The sequence below is a fragment of the Aedes aegypti genome, chromosome 1, assembly GCF_002204515.2.
Source record: "Aedes aegypti strain LVP_AGWG chromosome 1, AaegL5.0 Primary Assembly, whole genome shotgun sequence".
Lineage (NCBI taxonomy): Eukaryota > Metazoa > Arthropoda > Insecta > Diptera > Culicidae > Aedes > Aedes aegypti.
The window spans coordinates 69,328,467-69,350,778 of NC_035107.1; the positions used below are offsets into that span (position 1 = coordinate 69,328,467).

The following is a 22,312-nucleotide window of genomic DNA, read 5'->3' on the forward strand; positions in this document are numbered from 1 at the left end:
CCTTACGTTTCAGTCAGTAATTAATATCAAAATCTGTATTGAACTTTTGAATTCCATTTTTTTGTTTTAACCCAATTGCTAAGGAAAACAAATAAAAAATATAGGGGGGGGGAGGGGGGTTGCTTGAAATGTTACGTATTTTCCAAGGGGGGGTATCAGCATTTGTGACGAAATGCTACGAGGGGGGAGGGGGGGGGGGTGTAAAAATTCAGTGAAAAAATGCTACGTCATTTATGGACGGCCCCTTTCCCCCGTTTTTAAGCAAGCTATTAATGGCGCAGGGTGGCCACCGAACCGGGAAAAGCGGGAAAAAGACGGGAATTTGAATTCACCGGGAAAAAGACGGGAAAAACCGGGAATTTGGGAAGATCACCGGGAAAATCGTGTTGAACGAATATCTTCAAACTGTTATCTGCAAACCAACCTCCAAAATAAGTTATAGAAAGTAGTTATGTTTAATGACATTGCCATAAGACATCAGCAATTTTGAACAAGTATCTTTCAAACATCATTGATACCCAAATTTTTATTTTCGATCTAAATATCATTTTTCGTTATCTAAAATCGTTCTAAACACGTTTTGGGCAATGATTTATTTATATTCGCAAATCTATGAATTTTGGTTTTTGATTTTTATAATTTTTATTTTTGAACATCCCTATCCTTTTTATTTTTTCTTGAAGCCTCTCCTGAGTACTGATTTTAAGCAATAATAAAAAATCACATTCTTACGGTACTTTTGAAAATATTAATTTTTTAATTTTTTTCTGAAGCATATTTTATTTTCCGTGTAACTAACGGAAACACAGATTTGAAATTAGTTCAATACCATCAGGCTCTTCTTCTGTGATAGGTTGATTGTAGAAAAATATTAGAGATACGATTTTTTATATTACACGTTAAATTAACCCCAGGCATTTGAAGGTTATATAAGAATACAATTTTTCAAACATTTTTCAAAAATACAAAAAAGTTTCAAAAGTCATGAAGAACTTCCCTAATATGCGTGTTATGAGCCAAGGTTTAAGCTAAAAATAAAATCATTTTTATTTTCGAGCTACAAAAAAATACACAAATTTGCAAAGTGTACCCCGTCTAAAGGCGGGGTTGGGTATTAGAGGGTTAATTACTACTATGCTTCGCTATATTTCTTAGAAATGTTTTACTATTTTCTTAGCAATGTTTCCAAATATTTTTTTGGATTTTTGTTCTCGAACTACCAGGGCTAATATTTTTTTAAACTTTCTCTTTTAAGCTTTTAATATGTCCCTAGTTATCTAATCGACGAAGTTTTAAATGTTGGCTCATTTACGATCTTAATAACGATCAAACCATTACAGTTCATATAAAATTTGTAAAATATCCATACAAAAGGCATTACGAGAGGGTGGGTGGATGTCAAAAATGATAATTTTCGGTGTTATTAAAGTTGTGAGCACTTACTTAGCTTCTACGTGTGTGGCCTTGTTTAATTCATATCTTGAACTTATTTGCTTGATGGAATAAAATTCAAAGGATTAATAGGGTGATCAAAGTATTTTGGACAGACCGTTACGCGTATATAATTTGGCCATTTACGGCAAAATCAAATGGAGGTGGCCAAATTATATACGCGTAACGCTCTGTCCAAAATACATAAAACACCCTAATTCAAATAATCTCAATTACGGCAAAGAACTACTTGGGCATCTTGATGATTTACTTAGGCACCTAGGGCTTTTGTTGGCCAAATTATCTCAAATTCAGCATTAAGATGATTATAAACCAAAGCCAAAACTCGAAATTTCAAGAGCATCAGTCTAGAGAGGCAAACAGAGCTTTGAGCTAAACATTTTGATCGTTTTATCATTACCCAACCAACCCATCAAATTTTCAACGCGAACAGTTGTCAGGATCTCTAGGCCTTAAAACTTGAACTTGAAATTTCGAAGTTTGGCTTAAAGGGCATATTGTTGGCATTCAAATTAAACTCCTGTCGCGTCAAGAGTAGGATCTGTTTTATTAGCACAATTGACCATATCTTTCCCATGATAGATAGCTCCAGAGCTCCATTGATTCTCGATGAACGCGAGACAAATCGATTCAGGTACTATACTAAGCCATAGTTTTCAGAATAAGATTTCATATAGATTAGAACACTCTAATAGTCAACACATTTCTCCAATAGTGAAACTATTGATAAACAATCAAATAACTATGGAAAAACAACTAAAAAAATTAATCCGATTTAAAAAAAAATGTTGCGGTGCTTTTCATAGAAAAGATTTTCGATATAGAAAAAGTCAATTGAAGTCGTTGGAAAGAATGGATTGAAAACCAGGAAAATTATGTAAAATATACCGGGAAAACCGGGAAAAAAGCGGGAATTTCAAAACCGAAATTTGGTGGCCACCCTGATGGCGAATCTTGAGGAAAATTCAAAGAAACATGGACCCAAGTAACATTGATAGCTGAATAACAGCTTTGTTTATACAGCTTAGTTTAGCTGAAAAAAAACAGTAATTAAGCTCAGTTGGCAATCGCTCGCCGTATGCGACGCACGTTCTATTACTTTTCTCTCGTTAAACTTTACTGCTTATCGCGACTGTACCTTACATTCAACTCAGAATGACATCGTACAGAAAAAAAACACTTTGGTGGTAGACTTCAGTGTCCTGCCGAAACGACCAGATGTAGACCAAGTAGAGCAGTTTCTACGGGACATGGCGGACGTTAAAAACGTCCAATTACACAATCTCCAAAACCGGGTATACATAGAGATGAATGATGCCGGTATAGCCCCACGGCTATACAAACAACATCATCTCCAGCATTGCATCGTTTACAAAGGAGTGACATACCACATCCCGATTTACGTGAATGGCCCCGTAACCACCTTGAGGATTCATGATCTTCCCCCGCAAATGGCAAACAATGTCATCACCGAGCACATGACCCAGTACGGTAAAATAATTTGAATTGAAAACGAGGTGTGGAAACATTATTTTAAGGGAATACCAAACGGCGTTAGGGTTGTACGTATGCGGCTGGATAAAGCAGATTGTGGTCAACGGACAGCATACGTATGTGAGCTGCCAAAATACAAACCAACCTAAAGCGAACTCCCAAACACTTCCAAAGCCAGTGAAAGAGCAGAACAATATCGAATCTAACCAGTCCACTACAATGGGTACATCACCGCCAGCTGAAACTGAAACGAGTGACGACGACGACGACAACAACGATGACGGCAACGACAATAGTAACAACGCAGACGAAACCGGTACGGAGTTGGACTCTACGAAGAGGCGATTGTCAATTGATAAGGTAGATGGGACGAGAGAAGAGCAAGCAGCGAAAAAAGTATGCAGTCAGAATACGGAATCGGATTGGAAAGTGTATCAGACCAGATCAAGAAAAAATAAGAATGTTAATTAAATGTAAGAATTGGAATCTCACGACACGAATGCACTATTTCAGTGTAAAGTGTCGCTATCAAAAAAAAAGTAATTAAGCTACCAATGTTACTTGGGGAGTATTACCGGATAAATGGTGGTGACATTTCAGCGCTATCAAGCGAAAGAATCTACCTTGAATTTTGGATACAATTAATAGCGTACACAAGAAAATCAAGTGCACCCACGAGGAGAAGAAGGAGGGATCATCAGGAAAGAAAGTTCATCGTTCGTATCAAAACCTAAAGGAAGCCTACAAACACCCAGCGAGCTATCTCCACATCTAATCATTCGTTCTAGCATAAGATCAGGACCGTCCGACTCGGGCTGAGATTGGGTACCACTTCTAGTACTGCATTTGGTCCCTCGGAGCCATACAATTTTGGGCAACTGCAAGGGACATGGAAGTCTTTAATGTGTCTTTGATAAGATGGCAGTGATTCACCACATGGTCCTCAGGATGACACATAGACTCTGCCCCTCAACGAAGGCGGGGAAAAAGTAATGAATTGGAATATATTTCGGAGCTAGCAAGGATCAACGAATACAAGGAAACAGGTACCTACGACGCTATTCAACAGAGACCAAGTCAAGGGCAATACGTAGCTTTTCAATCCACAAATCGTTTCCTTGATGCACCTAACAACTCTTAAATTTAAAGTTTCCACAAACGAAGGAGGGGAATTATGACTGTTTAGTTTAAATATATAATGTGTGAATAGGATGGATTTCTCCAAGTCGAGTCTAGTACACGACACTGAGGACGGCCTTACAGTTGAGCTCAAAATACGCGTATCTGTCAAAGGATACCATTTCTAGTGGTATTGAATAGTACAGTTTTAAATACGGTTTTAAAATTTATTTATACATCCGCCTGAAACGCGCGGAAACTAAAATCAGTCTGAAGGTGAATGCGTCAAATATAAAATACATATGAAGCCGAGCGCAACAGAGTTTGCTTAAGAAGTAGCGTTGAAATCATCTGTGATTAAAAAGATTAACTTCCGCACCAAATGTGCCGTGTACAAAACGTTTATAAGACTTAAGGCGATCGTGGGGGCAGAAGCGTGGGGGCATTGTGGTATGAAATTGTTAATTCAGTTTTATCTGTTAGTACAGCGTAAAGTTTCCTGAAGTGGAGAAATTCGAAGAGCAGATCGTCAGACAGGTAAAGTGGAGACCGAGCCGCAGTGAAGAACATCAACAGTAGGAACGAGTGTGATAATCCCTCTATTTTGTAGTAAATCTTGGTTGAACCGATGCTAATGAAAATACAAGAGGATCAGTTGAAGCTATGGAGGTGGCTGAAACCGCTCATCGGACTAAGAAACGAAATAATCGATAGGATAAAAGGAGGAATGAATAAGCTCATTGTGTACATTTTCGGAAGGATCAACAAAACAATAGAAAACAAATTGAAAACATACACCCCGCTATACACCAGTAAAACGAGGTGTTTATCAGCGGACAACACTCAACGGATGCAGGTGTTAAGCAACAAAAGCCTGCGGTGTATCATGGTCTCAGAACTAGATCTTCAATGTTGAACTCTATCGCCGATGCCTCCTGAAACCAATGACGGCAGAAATTCTGTAACGGAAATGGAGGCTGGTCGTCACATTCTAGTAGAGCGACTCTATGAAGTGGAAACGGAATCTACAAAAAAGCGTTAGATTGTAACCTGGAAGGATATCGCAACATAGGCAAAACCAGAAGATCATAAAGGTTCAGCCTCGACAGATAGCGGGCAATCGTCGAGAATGACAAATTTTCAAGTCGACCATGGTCACCTTCAGAGGTCCCGTGCCTTTCGTAGTTTCTTCACCAACATGGCTCAATAATCAAAGTACGTATCGGAAAAAAGGGTATTGACTTACCTGTCTCAACCGTATCAATCCTTTCAAATCGCTCATGTCAAACTCCACTAGTTTGGGATTGTTACTGCAGGACAATACTTCCAACGACTTCAATCCGCCAAACGTCCCCGTGTCAATGTCGTCCAGTAGCTGCATTCCACTGATATTTAACTGCGTTAAATGATCCAGATCTGAAATAAAAATCAGTTAACAATCATCATCTACACGAAGTCTATAAGGAGTCTCACCGAAAAAGCTCTCATCGTCCAGCCGTTGAATTGGATTCTCGCCCACGTACAGTGCCATCAGTGTCGGCTTCAGCAGTCCAATCGAACTCGGGACCGCTGTAAACTGATTGCCCTGCACCAGCAGCTCCCGAAGACCTTCGATTTTCTCGAACATCTCCCGAGGCAGATCATCAAGCTGTGCGTACGACAAATCCAAATGCTCCAATCGACTTATCGATCCCAACGCCGTCACTGTGCCATCCGTTAGTTTCTTCAGCGGGTTGCGTGACAAGGACAGTCGCCGCAGATGAGTCATGTGCTCGAACAAGGACGCGTCCAAGTAATCAATCGCATTATAGCTCAAATCTAGCTCGTCCAGAGCAATCGATTCGTACTCCTGTTCGCCGTACTTCCCTCGGAACACATCCGGACGTAGAGCATCTCCCGTCAGCAGATTCCAACTCAAGTCCAGCCGTATGATGCTGGGCGTATCCAGGAAAGCACCACTGGCCAACTCGGTAAGGTTACAGTGTCGACAGCTGAACACCAAGTCCGCTTCAGTAGCCGGCAGTTGCTGCAGGGATTTGATGTCGTTTCCCGATAGGGAAAAGACTATTTCCTGATTGGATAGTTCGTTGTCGAAAACATCCGGCCAGGAGGCCAGCATGTGCCGAAGATTCTTCGTCGAGCAGTCTAGGATGGAATAACTGAGGTACTGGGAGTTGGATTCGTTGCGAACGTTGCATGTACAAATGTCGCATATTCCTTCAACTGGCTCAAATTCGGTGTCCTTTAGGGTGTGGCCGTAGGCTATCAACAGCACCATCAGCAGGAATATCTGTCGATAAAGAAGAAAATACGATTGGTAACATTTCCAAGAACGTGTGAATCACATGTAAGTCGTAGGGATTTACCTTACACATAAAACTCATAATTATTGTGCCTTACGAAATCTAACTTAAAAGTAAGAAACTGGCATTGTCAAGAAAGAGAGACCGAGTCACAACTGCAATACGCCAATCAGTGCTATTACGGGATGCAAGTTTCCTCGGCGAAGTGTTCACGACCAAATGGCAGCAGATACTAAAAGGGATACACCGAGCCCGTTTGTTATCGCAAATTGTTATCAGATAACACCCCGGGCGATGGCGTCGCCATGCAATACAGTACCCGATTCAAACCCGGGTGAAACCTTCGTTCAGCAGATAGCGTGCCGTTATCAAAAGGTTGCGCACACCGTTCGAGTGATAACGGAAAATTTGATTCGATGAGATGCCGAATCTGAGAGGGGTCGTTCTGGACGGGAGTTTCTTAAGTGGGAATTTTCAGAAGGAGTCATGTATTGGCTTGAACCATTCCAACAATTGTAACTCTTGACTCAGGAACGTAGATAACCTCAGTAAAACATAATGCAAATAGATCGTATACTCGTCAGGGAAAGTTTACGGAGGAGATTGCCTCTTTGTTGTAATTAATTAAGATAATTCAACAAGTTTTCATATCGCAGATCAAATACGGTCTTTTTTTAAATAAATCATCGTGCCTTATAGTGAACTACTTTGAAGTGCCAAGAGGTTCAAGAGGTTATCTTTGATGATCTTCGATATTAGTTGGATCATTTTAATGTACACTTATGTATACTGGCATGTACTGAATAATATGCGTTTAGGCTAGTAGGGTCGGGGCGCAGGCTGACCCCGTCCCGTAAACTTGGCAGGGCTTAGAGTACGTTCCAAATCCGTCGCCTGGTTGTTTCAACTGGGCGGGAGTAGGCTCAGATGCCATTATCTGACTTGCGCCAATCCGGTTCTGAACATAGTACCCCATAAGGGACTATGTCAACCCTAGCATGGCCGCCTCCCTGCTTGCATAGATAACCATGGGATCACAAAGGCGACTAGTCCACTGGAGAAGGATAGCGGCTTTTATGGGGACCTGTAAGAGACGATCCATCAAAACAAACAACTAGCAGCATGTGAAGGAGAGGCTTCTGGACCCATCAGTAACCGGCTATGGTTCCTGCCTAAGAAGGAGGCGACCAACATCAACTTGAGTGAGAACAGTGTGGGCAAAAGCCTAGACACAGTGACGACGGCAGACACTGGCCGCCGCAGTGCAACTGCGGGACTAATTGAGGCCATGGATCGCTATAAGGAGTACCTCTCGAAAATGCAGGTGGCTGTTGGGCAACTCGATGTCATCATCGAGTTTGTTAAGGGCAAAAGCAATATCGGAAAGGACTTGAAAACAGGTCTGCTGAAATTGCGACAATCAGTCCTAGTTGCAAAGCAGGACTATGAGAAAGCCAAGGCACAACTTGGCAAGATAGAAGGCAAAAGATACTCTAAGTTGTGCCAGACTGAAGTGTCAAAGTCCCCCGAGTTGCTGCGATCGATAATCGATGTACTCTTCCCGCACCATCCCATAAGCCCATGGCCCCCAGCGCCGTATGTGGCAGATGAAGGAGAAGAAGTAGCGAAAGTGACGAACGAAGAGCTGGCAGAAGTCGTGAAATCATTCGCGTCAAACAGAAACAAGGCACCGGGACCCGATGATATCACTAATGTTGCCTTAAAAGCGGCAGTGAACGCGGAACCAAGGATCAAGGAATCTTCCCGGTTGTATGGAAGCGACAGAAATTGGTGCTACTACCAAAGGCGGGGAAACCACCAGGTGACCCGTCGGCGTATACACCTATCTGTCTACAAGATACAACGGGCAAGTTATTGGAGAGTATACGGAGAGTGCGGACGGCCTGTCCAACAACCACTTTGGATTCAGAAAAGGTAGGGGGAAGTCCACATTCTATTTCCATAGTTGAGGAATAGATGAAGTCTAGGAAACTAGGACTGGCCCGTCACAAGACTGAGGTGGTCCGAGCAACGGGCGCTTATCTCGGTAGGTGATTGCACCATAGAGTCTAAGCGATCCCTTAGAAATCTTGGGGTAATGATCAATGACAAGCTCAACTTCGCTAGCCACGTTGAATATGCCTGTAAAAAGGCATCTACGGCTATAGCGGCGCTTTCGAAGATGATGTCTAACAGCTCTGCTGTAATTGCCAGCAAACGCAAGCTACTGGCAAACGCACGCTATGTCTAAACCAGCAGATTATGCAAATCGTGCTGATTTGGAGGAAACAGCGGAGCATGTCGTGTTCGATTGCCCCCGTTTCATTGTTGTGAGAGGTTGTAGTAACCCGTGCGTGCGATACAACCATGCCGAGAGTTGGGAAACCAGCTGATTGTCGCCGTCCAGCCTACTGGTGGAACTCGACCATTGCTGATCTACGTGGAAGCTGCCTCCGAGCCAGAAGGCGGATGTAGCGGACTTACAACAACGAAGCTGAAAGAAAGAACGTAGACTCGTCTACAGAGCGACAAGATCCGCACTTAAAAGTGAAATCAGGCTTAGGCAAAAAGCTTGTCTTTAAGAACACCGGAAAGGTGTCCGGAGAGAATGAAGGTCACTATGGACGGATTGTTCGAGCAGCCCACTGCATGATGGAGACTACGATGAATCTCGAGTAACAAATGAGAAGTTGATTGGTGTAACGAAAGCTTGGACACAAAGAAGGCTCCAGGACCAGACGAAAGCCCAAATCTGGCTCTGAAAACAGCGATCCTCGAGAGCAACGATATGTTCTGGGCCACAATGCAAAACTGCATTGACGATGGCAGCTTCCCAGACTCACGGAAGCGACAAAAGTTGATGCTGCTGCCAAAGCCTGAGAAATATATATCAGCGTATAAGACGATATGCTTGCTGAATACGTCCAGTAAACTGCTCGAGAGAGTAATCCTGAACAAGCTGTCTAATATGCAGTTCGGCTTTCGGTGAAGGCCATGCAAACTGTTATGGAAACCATGGAAACAGCTCAGAAGCAAAAAAGGGTAGGGAATGGACCAATGCACGAGTTCATTATTTGACTTTTGAGCGGTGCCGTGTTATTTATGTGACCATGGCAACTAGTGAATACGGCACCGCTCAAACGTCAAATTAGTGAACTCGTGCATCGGTCCATCGCTATGAACCAATGCACGAGTTCACTCATTTGACGTTTGAGCGGTGCCGAATTCACTAGTTCCATGGTGATCAGGATATTTTTCAATTCAATATTCTGATAACCCTACATGTTTTATCTATTCTAGAAATCCATCTACGATTGATTTGGTCTTAACCGACTCTAGTCATCTTTGTAGCCAACTGATACTCATGCTGATTTTGATTCTGATCATGTCCCTGTTACATTTCAAATATCCAAAGAAGCGATTCTCAATCCTATCAGCTCCACTTTCAATTATTTACGAGCCGACTGGAATACATATGAAACATTTATTGACTCTAATCTTGATGTTAATATTTCTTTACAAACAAAACTTGAGTTGACAATGCTCTTGAAACTTTAACAAATTCCATTATTGAAGCCAGGAACATTGCAATTCCAAAATGTGAAGGAAAATTTGAATCCGTGATTATAGACGATGATCTTAAACTCTTGATCCGTCTTTAAAACGAGAGGAGAAGGCAATTTCAACGCACTCGCGATCCTGCTATGAAAAGTATATGGCAGGATTTGCAGAAAGAAATTAAAAAACGTTTTGCACAATTAAGAAACAAAAAAATTGAAAATAAAATTTCTCAATTGAACCCTGGCTCTAATCCCTTTTGGAAATTATCTAAAATCTTGCAAAAACCTCAAGAAGCCAATACCGGCATTGAAAGAGGAAAACAAATTATTACTAACTAATTGCGAAAAAGCTCAAAAACTTGCTATGCAGTTGGAAAGTGCGCACAATTTCAATTTAGGACTTACTAGTCCAAATGAAAATCAAGTTACTCAGGACTTCGAAAATGCCTGTGAGACTGATTTGGAAGAAGTGAGAACTATTATTGAAAAATTCAAAAATATGAAAGCTCCTGGCGATGATGGAATTTTCTACATCCTCATCAAGAAACTTCCAGAAAGTAGTTTATCATTTTTAGTTGATATATTCAACAAATGTTTTCAATTAGCATATTTTCCTGACAAATGAAAAAATGCTAAGGTTGTTCCAATTTTAAAACCAGACAAAAATCCTGCAGAAGCTTCGAGCTATCGTCCATTCAGTTTGCTTTCCTCCATCAGTAAACTTTTTGAAAAGGTTATTTTGAACAGAATGATGGCCCACATAAACGAAAATTCAATTTTTGCCAATGAGCAGTTCGGATTCCGCCATGGACATTCGACCACTCATCGACTTTTACGTGTAACAAATTTGATCCGTTCCAACAAATCTGAAGGCTATTCTACTGGTCTTGCTCTTCTAGACATAGGAAAAGCATTCGACAGTGTTTGGCATGAAGGTTTGAACGTAAAATTAAAAAACTTTAATGTTCCAACATACATTGTTAAAATAATTCAAAGTTATCTGTCAAATCGTTCACTACAGGTTAATTATCAGAACTCCAGGTCTGAAAGACTTCCTGAAAGTGCTGGTGTTCCCCAAGGCAGCATTTTGGGACCAATATTATACAATATTTTAACATCTGACTTACCTGAGTTACCTCAGGGATGTCAAAAATCTTTGTTTGCGGATGACACAGGCCTCCCCGTCAAAGGACGAAGCCTGCGTGTCATCTGTAGTCGATTGCAAAAAAGCTTGGATATTTTTTCTTCATATTTGCAAAAATGGAAGATTTCTCCTAATGCTTCCAAAACTCAACTAATAATATTCCCACATACACCAAAAGCTCTTTATTTGAAACCTTCAAGTAGTAGTCACGATGAGAGGGGTTCCAATAAATTGGTCAGATAAAGTTAAGTATCTAGGGCTCATGCTAGATAAGAATTTAACTTTCAAAAATCACATTGAGGGCATTCAAGCGAAATGTAATAAATATGTAAAATGTCTCTATCTTCTTATCAATAGAAAATCAAAACTTTGTCTTAAGAACATGTTGTATGCTGTACCAATATGGACTAGCTGTTGTAATTAGAGGGTCTTGTTTCCCGGACTCGGAAAAATCCCGGGATTCGGGATTTTATTTTAAAAAATTCCCGGGATTTCCCGGGATCCCGGGACAAAAATCAAATTCTTTCAAAACGAGTACAGAACAGTTAGAGCGGGTTTTGAAGCAATGTTTAGTTTTATAGAGAAGTTTCATAATGACCGAATCTGTTTTTGAAGGTTAAGTTATATTCTTTTAGGAAAAAAAAAACAATGCAACCTTAGATTTTATTCATCAAAATTTCACATATCTGCAATCGACGGTATTGATCATTTATTAAAGTTTATTTGAAACGAAAATCAATCATGATGCGTAAGATATAGGTGTAGGTAATACCAATCACTCTCAAATTTTATCAAAAAATCATTTAAAATCTACTCTCATGATTATGCAACTTACTTAGATTGTTGTGTCATATGAAATCTTCATGCTTTTGAATGATTTGCATAACAGCTAACGTCTAACGTTAGGTTATAGCCACGTTAGACCTAAGACAAGACAAGTCACAGGTCAGAGTGCAAAAACGAAACCAACTGCCTGTCAAAAAGACTACTTCTCATTGGTCATTTTGGCAAAGGCCTACTTTCACATCGTTGAGTTGGATTGCAACAGGGCACTTTGTTGCTAGCCGTGGCCGTGTTGCTAGTTCATAAATTAGAGTTTTATTAATAAAAAGTTTCAAATTTTTCATGAAATCATTTAATATAAACCTGATTTTTTAATAAGCTAGCATTCTCTATTGCACTGAATGAATGAAACGTATAAGAAACAACAAAATCATGAACCTTGATGTTTGAATTTGTTCACAAGGTTTGTTTTAAAAGGATTCTGGTTGCACTGGCTTCTGTATCGTCAAGGTTATCGACTAAAAAACAACAGGGCAGTCATAGTTGAGCTGTCACGTCCTGTCCTAGCGTTAGACCAGGAAAAGTACCAGGTACACCGGGCAAATTGAAATGGTTACGGGAAGATAAAGAAAAATCAACAACCAAATCAATATTTAGCAAAAAGAACAAACCGTAGAGAAGCCTGTAATAGTTTATTGAATATTACGTAACTAACATACCAGAAAAACACAAGTTTAAGCATAAGTGGCCTTAAATCTGAATAAAAACTTTTAGAGAGTAAGCTGAATGCAATTACTAAAATACATTCATGCACCAACAGTTGAAAAAAAATATGTCGCTTGTGTTGTGCCTTTATTTGAAAAAATACATCAGCATTTTCTAGTTAAACATGCAATTTCGGGAAATCCGGGGATTTTCGAAAATATCCCGGGATTCGGGATTTTTTAGATCCCGGGATTCCCGGGACAAGACCCTCTAGTTGTAATACCAGGAAGAAAGCTCTACAGAGAATTCAAAATAAAATTTTGAAAATGATTCTGAAGCTTCCTCCCTGGTATAGTACCAATGAGTTACCGTAAAATCGGGTGTAATTGATCAGAAGGGTGAAATTGATCATCGTATCACACGATTTTATTTTTGCGTAATGGAGCATAAATATCAATGTAAGCTGCAGTAAATGAACGTTGTTTGTCGTAACTATTGTCGAATTGTGTGTTGTGAAGTTTTTTCCGTTGAAGAATGTTTATTACTATGAAAATAATGTTAAATTTCAAAATCATGCACGGTGCAGTATTGACAAACACCTATAAACTTCTATTTCTAAGCAAGGATTTGAACATAGTATAAACCTGAAAGTTTGTGAGGATGCTTGAGATATATTCGCAAACCAGATTTCATCACCAAAACTCGTACCAATTAGCTCAAATGGTTGAAATAATTGAATTTCTGTTAGATATCATTGATTTCCTTAGGAAATTGCACACATTTAGGCGTTTTCCACGTAATTCTTGAAATTCGTCATTTATATAAATATTGCATTGTTAAGATTTTGACAAGTATATTCGGATTCAGGGAGCTTTAGTTTACCATGTAGAGTTGTTTTGAAAACTAACAATAAAGGCATTGATAAGTGATCAATTTCACCCCGAAATGAGATCCCCTGATTTTTTATTTTAGAGATATTTGTTAACACTAAAATGACATTCGTTAGAAAATTTCGGTATATGAGTCGATGAGGCTCACCTTCGTACTTGTTTTCCTGCATTTAGTTGTTTGGAATTGTTAACATTATAGAAAACAGACTAGAAAAACCGTGAAAAATGATCAATTTCACCCGAAATTACGGTACATAGAATATCCAATGTTGAAACTTTCGAACAAATGTCAAATATAATAATTAATAATTTCAGGCAAAAATCGTTACAATCTTCTATTGCCACGATTAATGCGTCAAATATTTAGGTTAAGTATATTCAAAGCGTTTTTTTTTTCTCTAAAACTACCCAAATCAACTACCCGTAAAAAATCTGAACTGCTACGGCAAATGAAATGTAATATGTTGTTAACAAATTGTAATAAAATCCCTCCTCTAGGATATGTAATCTTGCCGCGATGGGTGGGCTTACCCCATTAGCACTTATATGGGAACCAAAGACATGTCCAGTCGTGGTGGTATCACATCAGGAAATTTTGGTTTAATGCCGCGTCATCAACCATCTTGCATAGACGCATCAATCTTACGGATGTGATCCAACGGTCATCCTGTTGTCATACATCGGGGCAACAGGAGCCGTAGCCATGCTTTAATACTGCTAGGTTAGATAGATGTTTAAATGATTATGATTATAACCTTAACCAATGAGGAGAATGACCAAGGATCGAGTAGAATGTGACACAAATGTTATGTTGTTATGCTTCTCATAATAGAATCATAATAAATGATCCACATTTATAATGCTGGTATCAGGAAACTACAATACCTTCGCTCTCGCAAAATTATAATGAATAGTTAGGGCTTAGGCGCGAGGAAGCTTTATTTTGTTACCGAAAAGTGGATCCGGACGATGACATTTGCTTTTGATTGTTTTGTTTCTTTCTCTTTCTCTCTCATACTGACTATATTATTAGAATTAAACTTGGATTTGTGATTGCAGCAATAGACAGACAGACGAGACAGGATTCAGTAAGAAAAACAATAAGTAAAACCGTTTTAAACAAATTACATTAGACAAATAAAGAATAATAGATGGAATAAAAGGACACAACAGACCTACGGGACTGAGGGAAACCCAGATAAATGCATGAAATATACGATGTTGTTGACTGCATTCGAGAATGTAGTCAAATGTAATTCATTAATAACTCACAAAATCATGTTTAATTATAATACTAACAGCTTTCTTTCTCTATATTCTGCTTATGTACACAACACAACCACGAGTGACCAAATCGTTCGTCGTATGTAACTAAATCCCAACGTTACAGCAATCCCGGAACCACATAGAACTGCATAGACCGATCGAACTCCAAACTGAGGTAAATTCCATCTAATCAAAATACATAAATATGAAAACATTGCGCATCATTATTACAAATTATTTTATTATTCATCTCCATATCTGTGACACTAACTAATCACTAACAATCACACTAACTTAGGTTCCAAGTAGAAATATTATTAGCGAAAAATTAAAATGGAGCACATGTACTACAACGATGGAACAGTGATGGTGAAGAAAATGCCAGGGGATGGACATTGTTCTCTGCAATCCTACACCAATTATACCACCAGGAAGTTGGTACTGAGGAACACCAAACAAAAGTAATGGAGCTGAGGCAAAGAATAGTCGAACACATAAAACTCAACATCGAAGATTACCGTGCTTCAATAGCGGACACTATAGCAGGTTTGACGCACCTAGGACGCGGTGATAGCGAATCAAGAATACAAACGTTTCTACAAAAGCTTGCGGAAACTAACGAATGGGGGGGTCAAGAAACAATTGCAGCGTCATCGTGCATCTTCAATCGCAGGATCGATGTATATTACGAAGAGGGCCCTATGATATCGTTCAACCGACCAGCGGCAGCGTCAGGAGTGTTGCGCATAGCATATCGATCATTTAGAGGAAGCAGAAACTCAATCAGAACACACTACGACTCGGTTATTCAAAGACTACAAGCCCCCGATAGGAATAATAACGACATGGAATTGGACAACACCCTGTTACATCCGGTATCCAGAATAACCCATCTACAATTGGACACCCATACAAATGCTTCTCAATTTAGCAATGCGTCGGGAGTTATAAGGCCAATACATGGATCACCGATGATTACGGAAGAGGACAAATTTCCGTTGATGTCATGGAATGTGCGTGGATGCTCCGAGGCCCGAAAGAGAGAATTGATGGACCAACATTTCTTTCAGAATGGTTACCGTATTGTAGCACTCCAAGAAACAAGAATGGCGGAGTGTACGGTAGAAACCGATAATTATTTTTGGTTCAACGTCAACAGTGGTACGATAAGAGATCGAATAGGTGGTGGAACAGCTATTCTGGTGGCAAAAGCAGTGTATAAAGAAAACCGATTTAAAAGAATAAGTCCGAACTCCTGCTCCTACTTGGCTGACGTGTTCGGGAAAAAAGTTCTGATCATATCGACTTACATTAGATCAGAAAAACAAATGGAAAATCCGGAGTTTCAAATACTTTTCATATACATTGTTAATCTTCCTCGTGCTATTAAAGACCAATTAATCATCGTTGGGGACTTTAACGCTCATATCGGAAAAAAGGACTTCACAACGGAGGACACCGAAGTAATAGGAAAGAGTTTACTACATGAATATTGTAATGAAAATGGGATTGGTCTGAAAAACTTCTTGCATGGACTGCGACTCAAAAACTACTCGACATTCAGCACATCATCCTCAGTAATAACAACATGGACAAACGGAAAATCAAGCTCCCAGCTGAACTGGAATGCAGTTCATGAAACTCCCGAACATAAGAGCCTATTACACTTCCCATCTGAAGAGTGATCACAAAATGATGGAATGCGTCTTGAAAAAAGAGAATAGCACGACAGATCAACGAGAGCGCATAAATAGCAAAGGAGCGAAGCGCATAAGATTTGATGTAGAATCTCTAAAGAACAATGAAGACGAACGGATCAGATTCCAAGCAAGAATCAATCATCATCTACAAAGACAACAGTCGATAGTTGTGGGAAAGACAAGTGGACTAGCATTAAAGACGCAATGTACAAAGCTGCCAAAGTTGTTCTTCAAAAACCAGGATCGCCACCAACACCGCGTCGGGTAAACGCATCGAAGAACTACTTTATTGCACATCAGAGACAGCTGGGCGATAGAACAAACCAGGTACTCAAAGCAGAAGCAAAACAGGCTAGAAAACTTAAAAAGCAAGCGTACCTCGATCATTTTAACGACAAGGTGAAATCCTTCCTGGACGAAATCGAAGGGGAAAACCCACTGACGCAAATGACGAAAACTTTCCGTTTCATAAAGAAACACAAACGGAATCACACATCCCGAAAGAGCCGATATATTCCAATTCAATACTGGACGCAAAAATTAAAAGAGTCTGCAACTCTCCTGCCAGATCATGATAGTCGAGTGTATTTGGAGGATGACGACAAGGACGCCGGCGAAGAGCCTACAAAGGAGGAGATTAGATCGATTATTTGGAACAGTAGAAACAACTGTGACCCGGGTCTAGATAATCTGCACAGCGAATTTTTGAAATACGGAAGCGAGGAATTGCTAGATGAATTGACACAACTTCTCAAACAAGTGTTCAGAACAAACGTCGTCCCAAAAGAGTGGAAGGAAACTGTCCAAATTCCTATACCAAAAACGTCTAATCCTCAATCCATTGATGACTTCAGGTGTATAACCCTATGCTCCACTGTTTATAAAATATATGCGAAAATTCTTCTGGATCGTCTAAAGCAGCAAATTGAGCCAATTCCGGCTTACCAGATGGCATTCCAAGCAAAACGAAGCGCCGCTGACCAAATTTTTGTGCTGAGAAGGATTTTGGATGAACGGTGGAGAAAAGGTTGCAAAACAATCCTGGTGTCCCTAGATATTAAACAAGCGTTCGACAAGTTGGATATATCCAAAGCCGGTGAGATTGGGCGTATCCAAAGCATTAGTGAACAGAATAATTGAAGCATGCTTACACGAAAAAACATCTGTTCAGTGGTATGGACAAAGGACGAGGTCTTTCAAGAAAATGAAAGGCGTAAAACAAGGTTGTCCATTGAGCCCTCAACTATTCATAATGATGTTACACCATGTTCTGGCATCAGTGCAAGAATTCATTCCAGAACTTAAACTATCGCATGAAGGTTCACTGAAGCTCCCATGCATTCTCGGATACGCCGATGATTTGATGTTCATATGTCGAACGGAAGAGGAAGTGGAGAGACTGCTTGAGATCCTTGAACCATTGCTATATTCAATTGGTTTGGAAATAAATGTTCGCAAAACGAAAGTTCTCTATCGCGATCCCGATTTGACAAACAACAGGGCCCCGGAGACAACCGCCAAATTTGGAAAATACGAATTACCGGTGGTGACAATCATGAAAAACCTAGGTGCACAGATTACCAGCAGTCTGACACGCGGAGCAACAACAGCAGATCGAATTCGTAAAGCGCAAAAGGCATTCTATCATTTGTGTTCATTTTTGAAAACCCATCGACTCAAATGGCCAGTAGTTAAAAGACTCTACCACTGCTTAATCACACCAGTAGTTACTTACTCTATGGAAGTTTCTACCATTATCAAACGGAATCGTGATTCGCTCCGAAAGATGGAAAATGAAATGCTTCTAACACTAAAAGGCCTAAGCGTCCAGGAAGATGAGCGAGATAATAATCAACAAGAAAATGTAGCCCCCGAGGATTCTCCAGGGCACCAGCAAGCATCTGAAGTTGCTGGATCGCTTGACGCAAATGATGATGATTATCAACAAGCTGCTCCAAAGTGGCTAAAAGGATACACGATAAATAACAAGATTCGAGTATCGAGGCTGAACTATTACGGTCATATAATTCGAAGCACTCACGGTGGAATTTTGAAAGCAGCATTAGAACTCAAAATTAACAAGCCGAAGAAAGTAGGAAGGCCGGCGTACTCATGGAGAACATGCATTCGTCAAGACATAGAGAGGAGCGGTAAATCATTACAATTTTGGCAGGAGACAGCATTAGACCGAACAAAAATGAAGGAACAGACGAAAAAGCTCTTCGACACACTAATCGAGTCGGAATATGAGGAGGACAGCGACTCCGATTGGGATAGCGACGATAGCTCTCTAACCCCCTCAGTCTTCAATGGATTCAGCGATGAAGAATCTTTCTTTGTCGGAAATGAAGAAAATGAGGAATTTTAAGGGGAATCTCGATTAAAATAACTCCTACTAAAAATAAGGTAAGCTACACTTTTAATATCTAGCATATGTACAGTGTTTATCATTTCAGTCCATACACATTCAACCTTTCAATAGCAATTTACCCATAACCGTCTCAGAAACTATCTTGTCACACTATTCAATTAAATGCTCAATTTGAAAGGCCCTCAACACACTTACAACAAGAAGTTAGCTCGTTACAGATTAATTACAACAATTGACAAATACTAGAGAACATATGACTTACAAAACCCTTAAAACATTAAGACATCTCAGATAGTTCTTGTTCATGTATAAGTGAAGCCTATGTCATGTTTTTATATTAATAACGCTGTAACGATCTTTTTATTGAAATATGACCGTAATATACACAATTAACATTTCTCTCTATTATTGTTTTAAATGACTTGGAGATGGCATATGTGAAACAAGTTGTCAACATAGACTATAATATAGCGCTTTATGTCATTTCCAAGAAGAGTATCAATTATCAATATATACTTGCAAGGAGCTTCCCATGCGTAACCAAGAATCTGAACTATTACAATTGATTACCACTCTAGCGCTGCATATAATGGAATTAGTATTACACATCAGCGACCTCTTTTGAAATAAATAGCACAAACGACTAAAATATAACAAAATACATTACGTACAAGACCAGAAAATGACTAGACATAATAACTAAAGGTGGACTACGGGAGGGAAACTGAAACAAAAACAATTTAATAAAACTACTTCTGCACAATATTCAAACAAAGTAGTGTTAAAGCGGGCAACATAGCCTATTCCGTCTAAATATTGGCAAAAGTAGAGGTAAAATTTGCACTACGGGGATCAGTACAGACAAGTAAGCTGTCATGCAGCTCCCACTAAACACTCCATTAAAAAAAAAAAAAAAAAAAAAAAAAAAAAAAAAAAGTTAATAAAATCTTAAATTTGTTTTATAGATATAAGAAATGAATGTAATGTTTGGAATGATACTAATAAAGAAATTCAAAAAAAAGGATTGTGCAAATCAATCAACTTCCACATGTAAGTTAAGGATATCATTGAACAAGCCCTGTAAGGGACGTTTTTCTCGGGAGCAATGGAAACCTCTCGATAGCAGCTTAGATTTCCAGCAGCTTCAAGACTGTAATTTTATTTAAAAAATTTCTTAATTTTCATATAATATATTAATTTTACTTACATTTAAGTTTCACGGCTTTAACTCCGAGATACGTTTCTCCTAACCTAAAGAAGTCGATTACATAATTCACTTTATAATTTTTCTCTGTGAATAAGCAGACTGATAGAAGTTATAGCTATCATACCTTGACAGTTCGACTGATTAATGTCATCATATTCCAAATAGACCAAAGCTAATGAAGAAATCGGGAGTCACTAAATAAAAGAGGAAATCATTTCCAACAAGCCCGCTGGAAAGCTGTCGGAATTGTATTCTTCGAAATGATAAGTGGATTTTTGACAGAATCCAAAGTTTCAGACTATCTAAGCACATCATCCACCTACAACCAATTCATCATATGATGTCATCACTGCAAAGTTCCTTGGATAAGAAACAATACCAATCAGATGCCTCAGTAATTATGAGCGGGAATCAAACGCCAAAAATCATCTCGCCGTTGGCGTTATTCCAAACGATTGCGTCTAATAAAACCGAACGATCATTTCCCGCCAACAAGTGTTCAATAGAGCGAACGCCACGAAGAAAAGCATGAGTCACTTCCATCCTACAATGAACCAGCCAGACCAAACTGAGAGCAGAACACGTTGCATGTTTCTATTTACAAACAATTCAATGGCCACGCCGATAATGGTATTGTGAGCTATTGAGGTATGCGCCTGTTAGTGTTGCAGATGGTGTTCTAGGCGCGCGCCACCCATCTGCGATCCATTCCTGCCTGGATCGATTCAATGGGCACACTCTGCGAGGAAGCGCAAATAAGGAAGAAAGAATGTGTGCTGCGATCATGTTTAGTCTTTCTTGTTGTTTACTCCTTCGCCGCCCAGGAAGCGGGAGTTGTAACCGGTTAGCGCCCGCTGTTTTTATCTCAAGTGACTCACGGCGCTATCAAATTGGTCCAAACGCTGGTTTCGTTTAACGAGAGCAAGTGGCAAAGGTGCACAGAATAGGAATGTATAATGCAGCTGCAAGCGGCCAAATAGCCTTAGCGATAAAAGCGTAGCTCTTCAGCAATACTATGCTGGGTTCAAATCCCATCGATTAAAGACCTGGACATTTTCTCGACTTTTCAGTGCAAAAAATGATCTATTGCCAAAGAACACTCTTAGCTAGTAAGTAATCATTGTGGAAGTACTCATGACCGAGAAGCAGACTTTGTCCCAGTTGAAACGTAACGTCAGAAAGAACAAGAATGCAGCTGTACTCACCTTGCTGTTGGTGTTCTTGTTGCACAAACGCGTCATCATCTTGTTTCACAGCTTCCATTCGATGGTGACGACGACGATGGCCGATGCTTCATTATCAATCAGTCAACAGCACGTGAGAACACAGCTTGGGTCCATGCACTGACTGTTTTTGGAGGTCACAGATCTATTACGCGCTTCCTCTTATCGTTGATCGTTCTCCGATTCGAGTTACGATCAGATCATTACGCTCTTCAACACATTTAAATCTTCTGTTCGCCTCAAACGATCGTATTTCAGAAACACCTCAAACCCGTTGCACTCATCATTGAACACCGAACCGATTGATGGGGATTTCCTGACGCTTCCAAGCACTTCAAATCACCACAGAGTAATCGATCATAGCTCATCGGAAATCATTCACGCGAACCCAACACTAAATTAGATGCTGTTTGGAGAATCGCCAGACGAGAACTGACCGCCAAGCGGGTGGACGCGATCGCTCACACTTGAGCTCTCTTCGTCCAGAACGCCGTAGCAGCAGCGCAATTACTTTGCTGCCGTCTTGCACCGATGGTGATCATTCATTAGAGAAATGCTATGCTCCGGTGAGTAAATTCTATGCACCGAAAGCTAGAGTGCGATGGAGCATTAATGCACTCGTTGTGCGATACAGGTCGGACTCGATTATCCGGAGTATCGATTTTTTTTTTCACTCCGGATAATCGAATTCTCCGGATAATCGAATCAATAAGAAAAAATTGAAATCTTCGATAAAAGAACTTAAATATTATCTTTTTTTGTTGTTTTATTTATATGATGCGGTGGTTTAGCCTGAAATTATTTCTAGGAACAGCAGAGGTCTTCACAAGAAAAAAAATTTTGACCAGCGTACACAAAAACCACTTTTTCAAACTCCCCTTTTCTTAAATACGTCCAAAACTGCAAAACCATTCATATTGTATATTGCAATACCAAATTATCTCAGATTTATGCATAAAAATTGAAAAACAAGAACATCAAAAAACAAATTACGGATAATCGAGTCTAAAATTCCGGATAATCGAATCTCGGATAATCGAGTCCCCGGATAATCGAGTCTCCGGATAATCGAGTCCGACCTGTACTATGCTGGAA

General features: G+C 39.8%; 1 protein-coding gene across 2 annotated transcripts in view; it reads right to left on the reverse strand.

The window, feature by feature from the left end:
* The window catches only part of LOC5578624 (leucine-rich repeat-containing protein 32), a 35,907-nt gene extending 14,250 nt beyond the window's left edge, over positions 1–21,657 (reverse strand). The window contains exons 1-3 of one of the 2 annotated variants that reach the window (XM_021839196.1): positions 21,200–21,657; positions 5,539–6,355; positions 5,312–5,481 (exon numbers count right to left, since the gene is read on the reverse strand). In XM_021839196.1, coding sequence (XP_021694888.1) covers positions 5,312–5,481; positions 5,539–6,355; positions 21,200–21,238 — 1,026 coding nt within the window. In that variant the 5' untranslated portion in view covers positions 21,239–21,657. Of the gene's footprint in view, positions 1–5,311; positions 5,482–5,538; positions 6,356–6,431; positions 6,613–21,199 lie in introns of those variants that run through there. The other variant, XM_001656997.2, reaches the window with a different exon arrangement.
* Between the last annotated feature and the right edge of the window lie 655 nt (positions 21,658–22,312).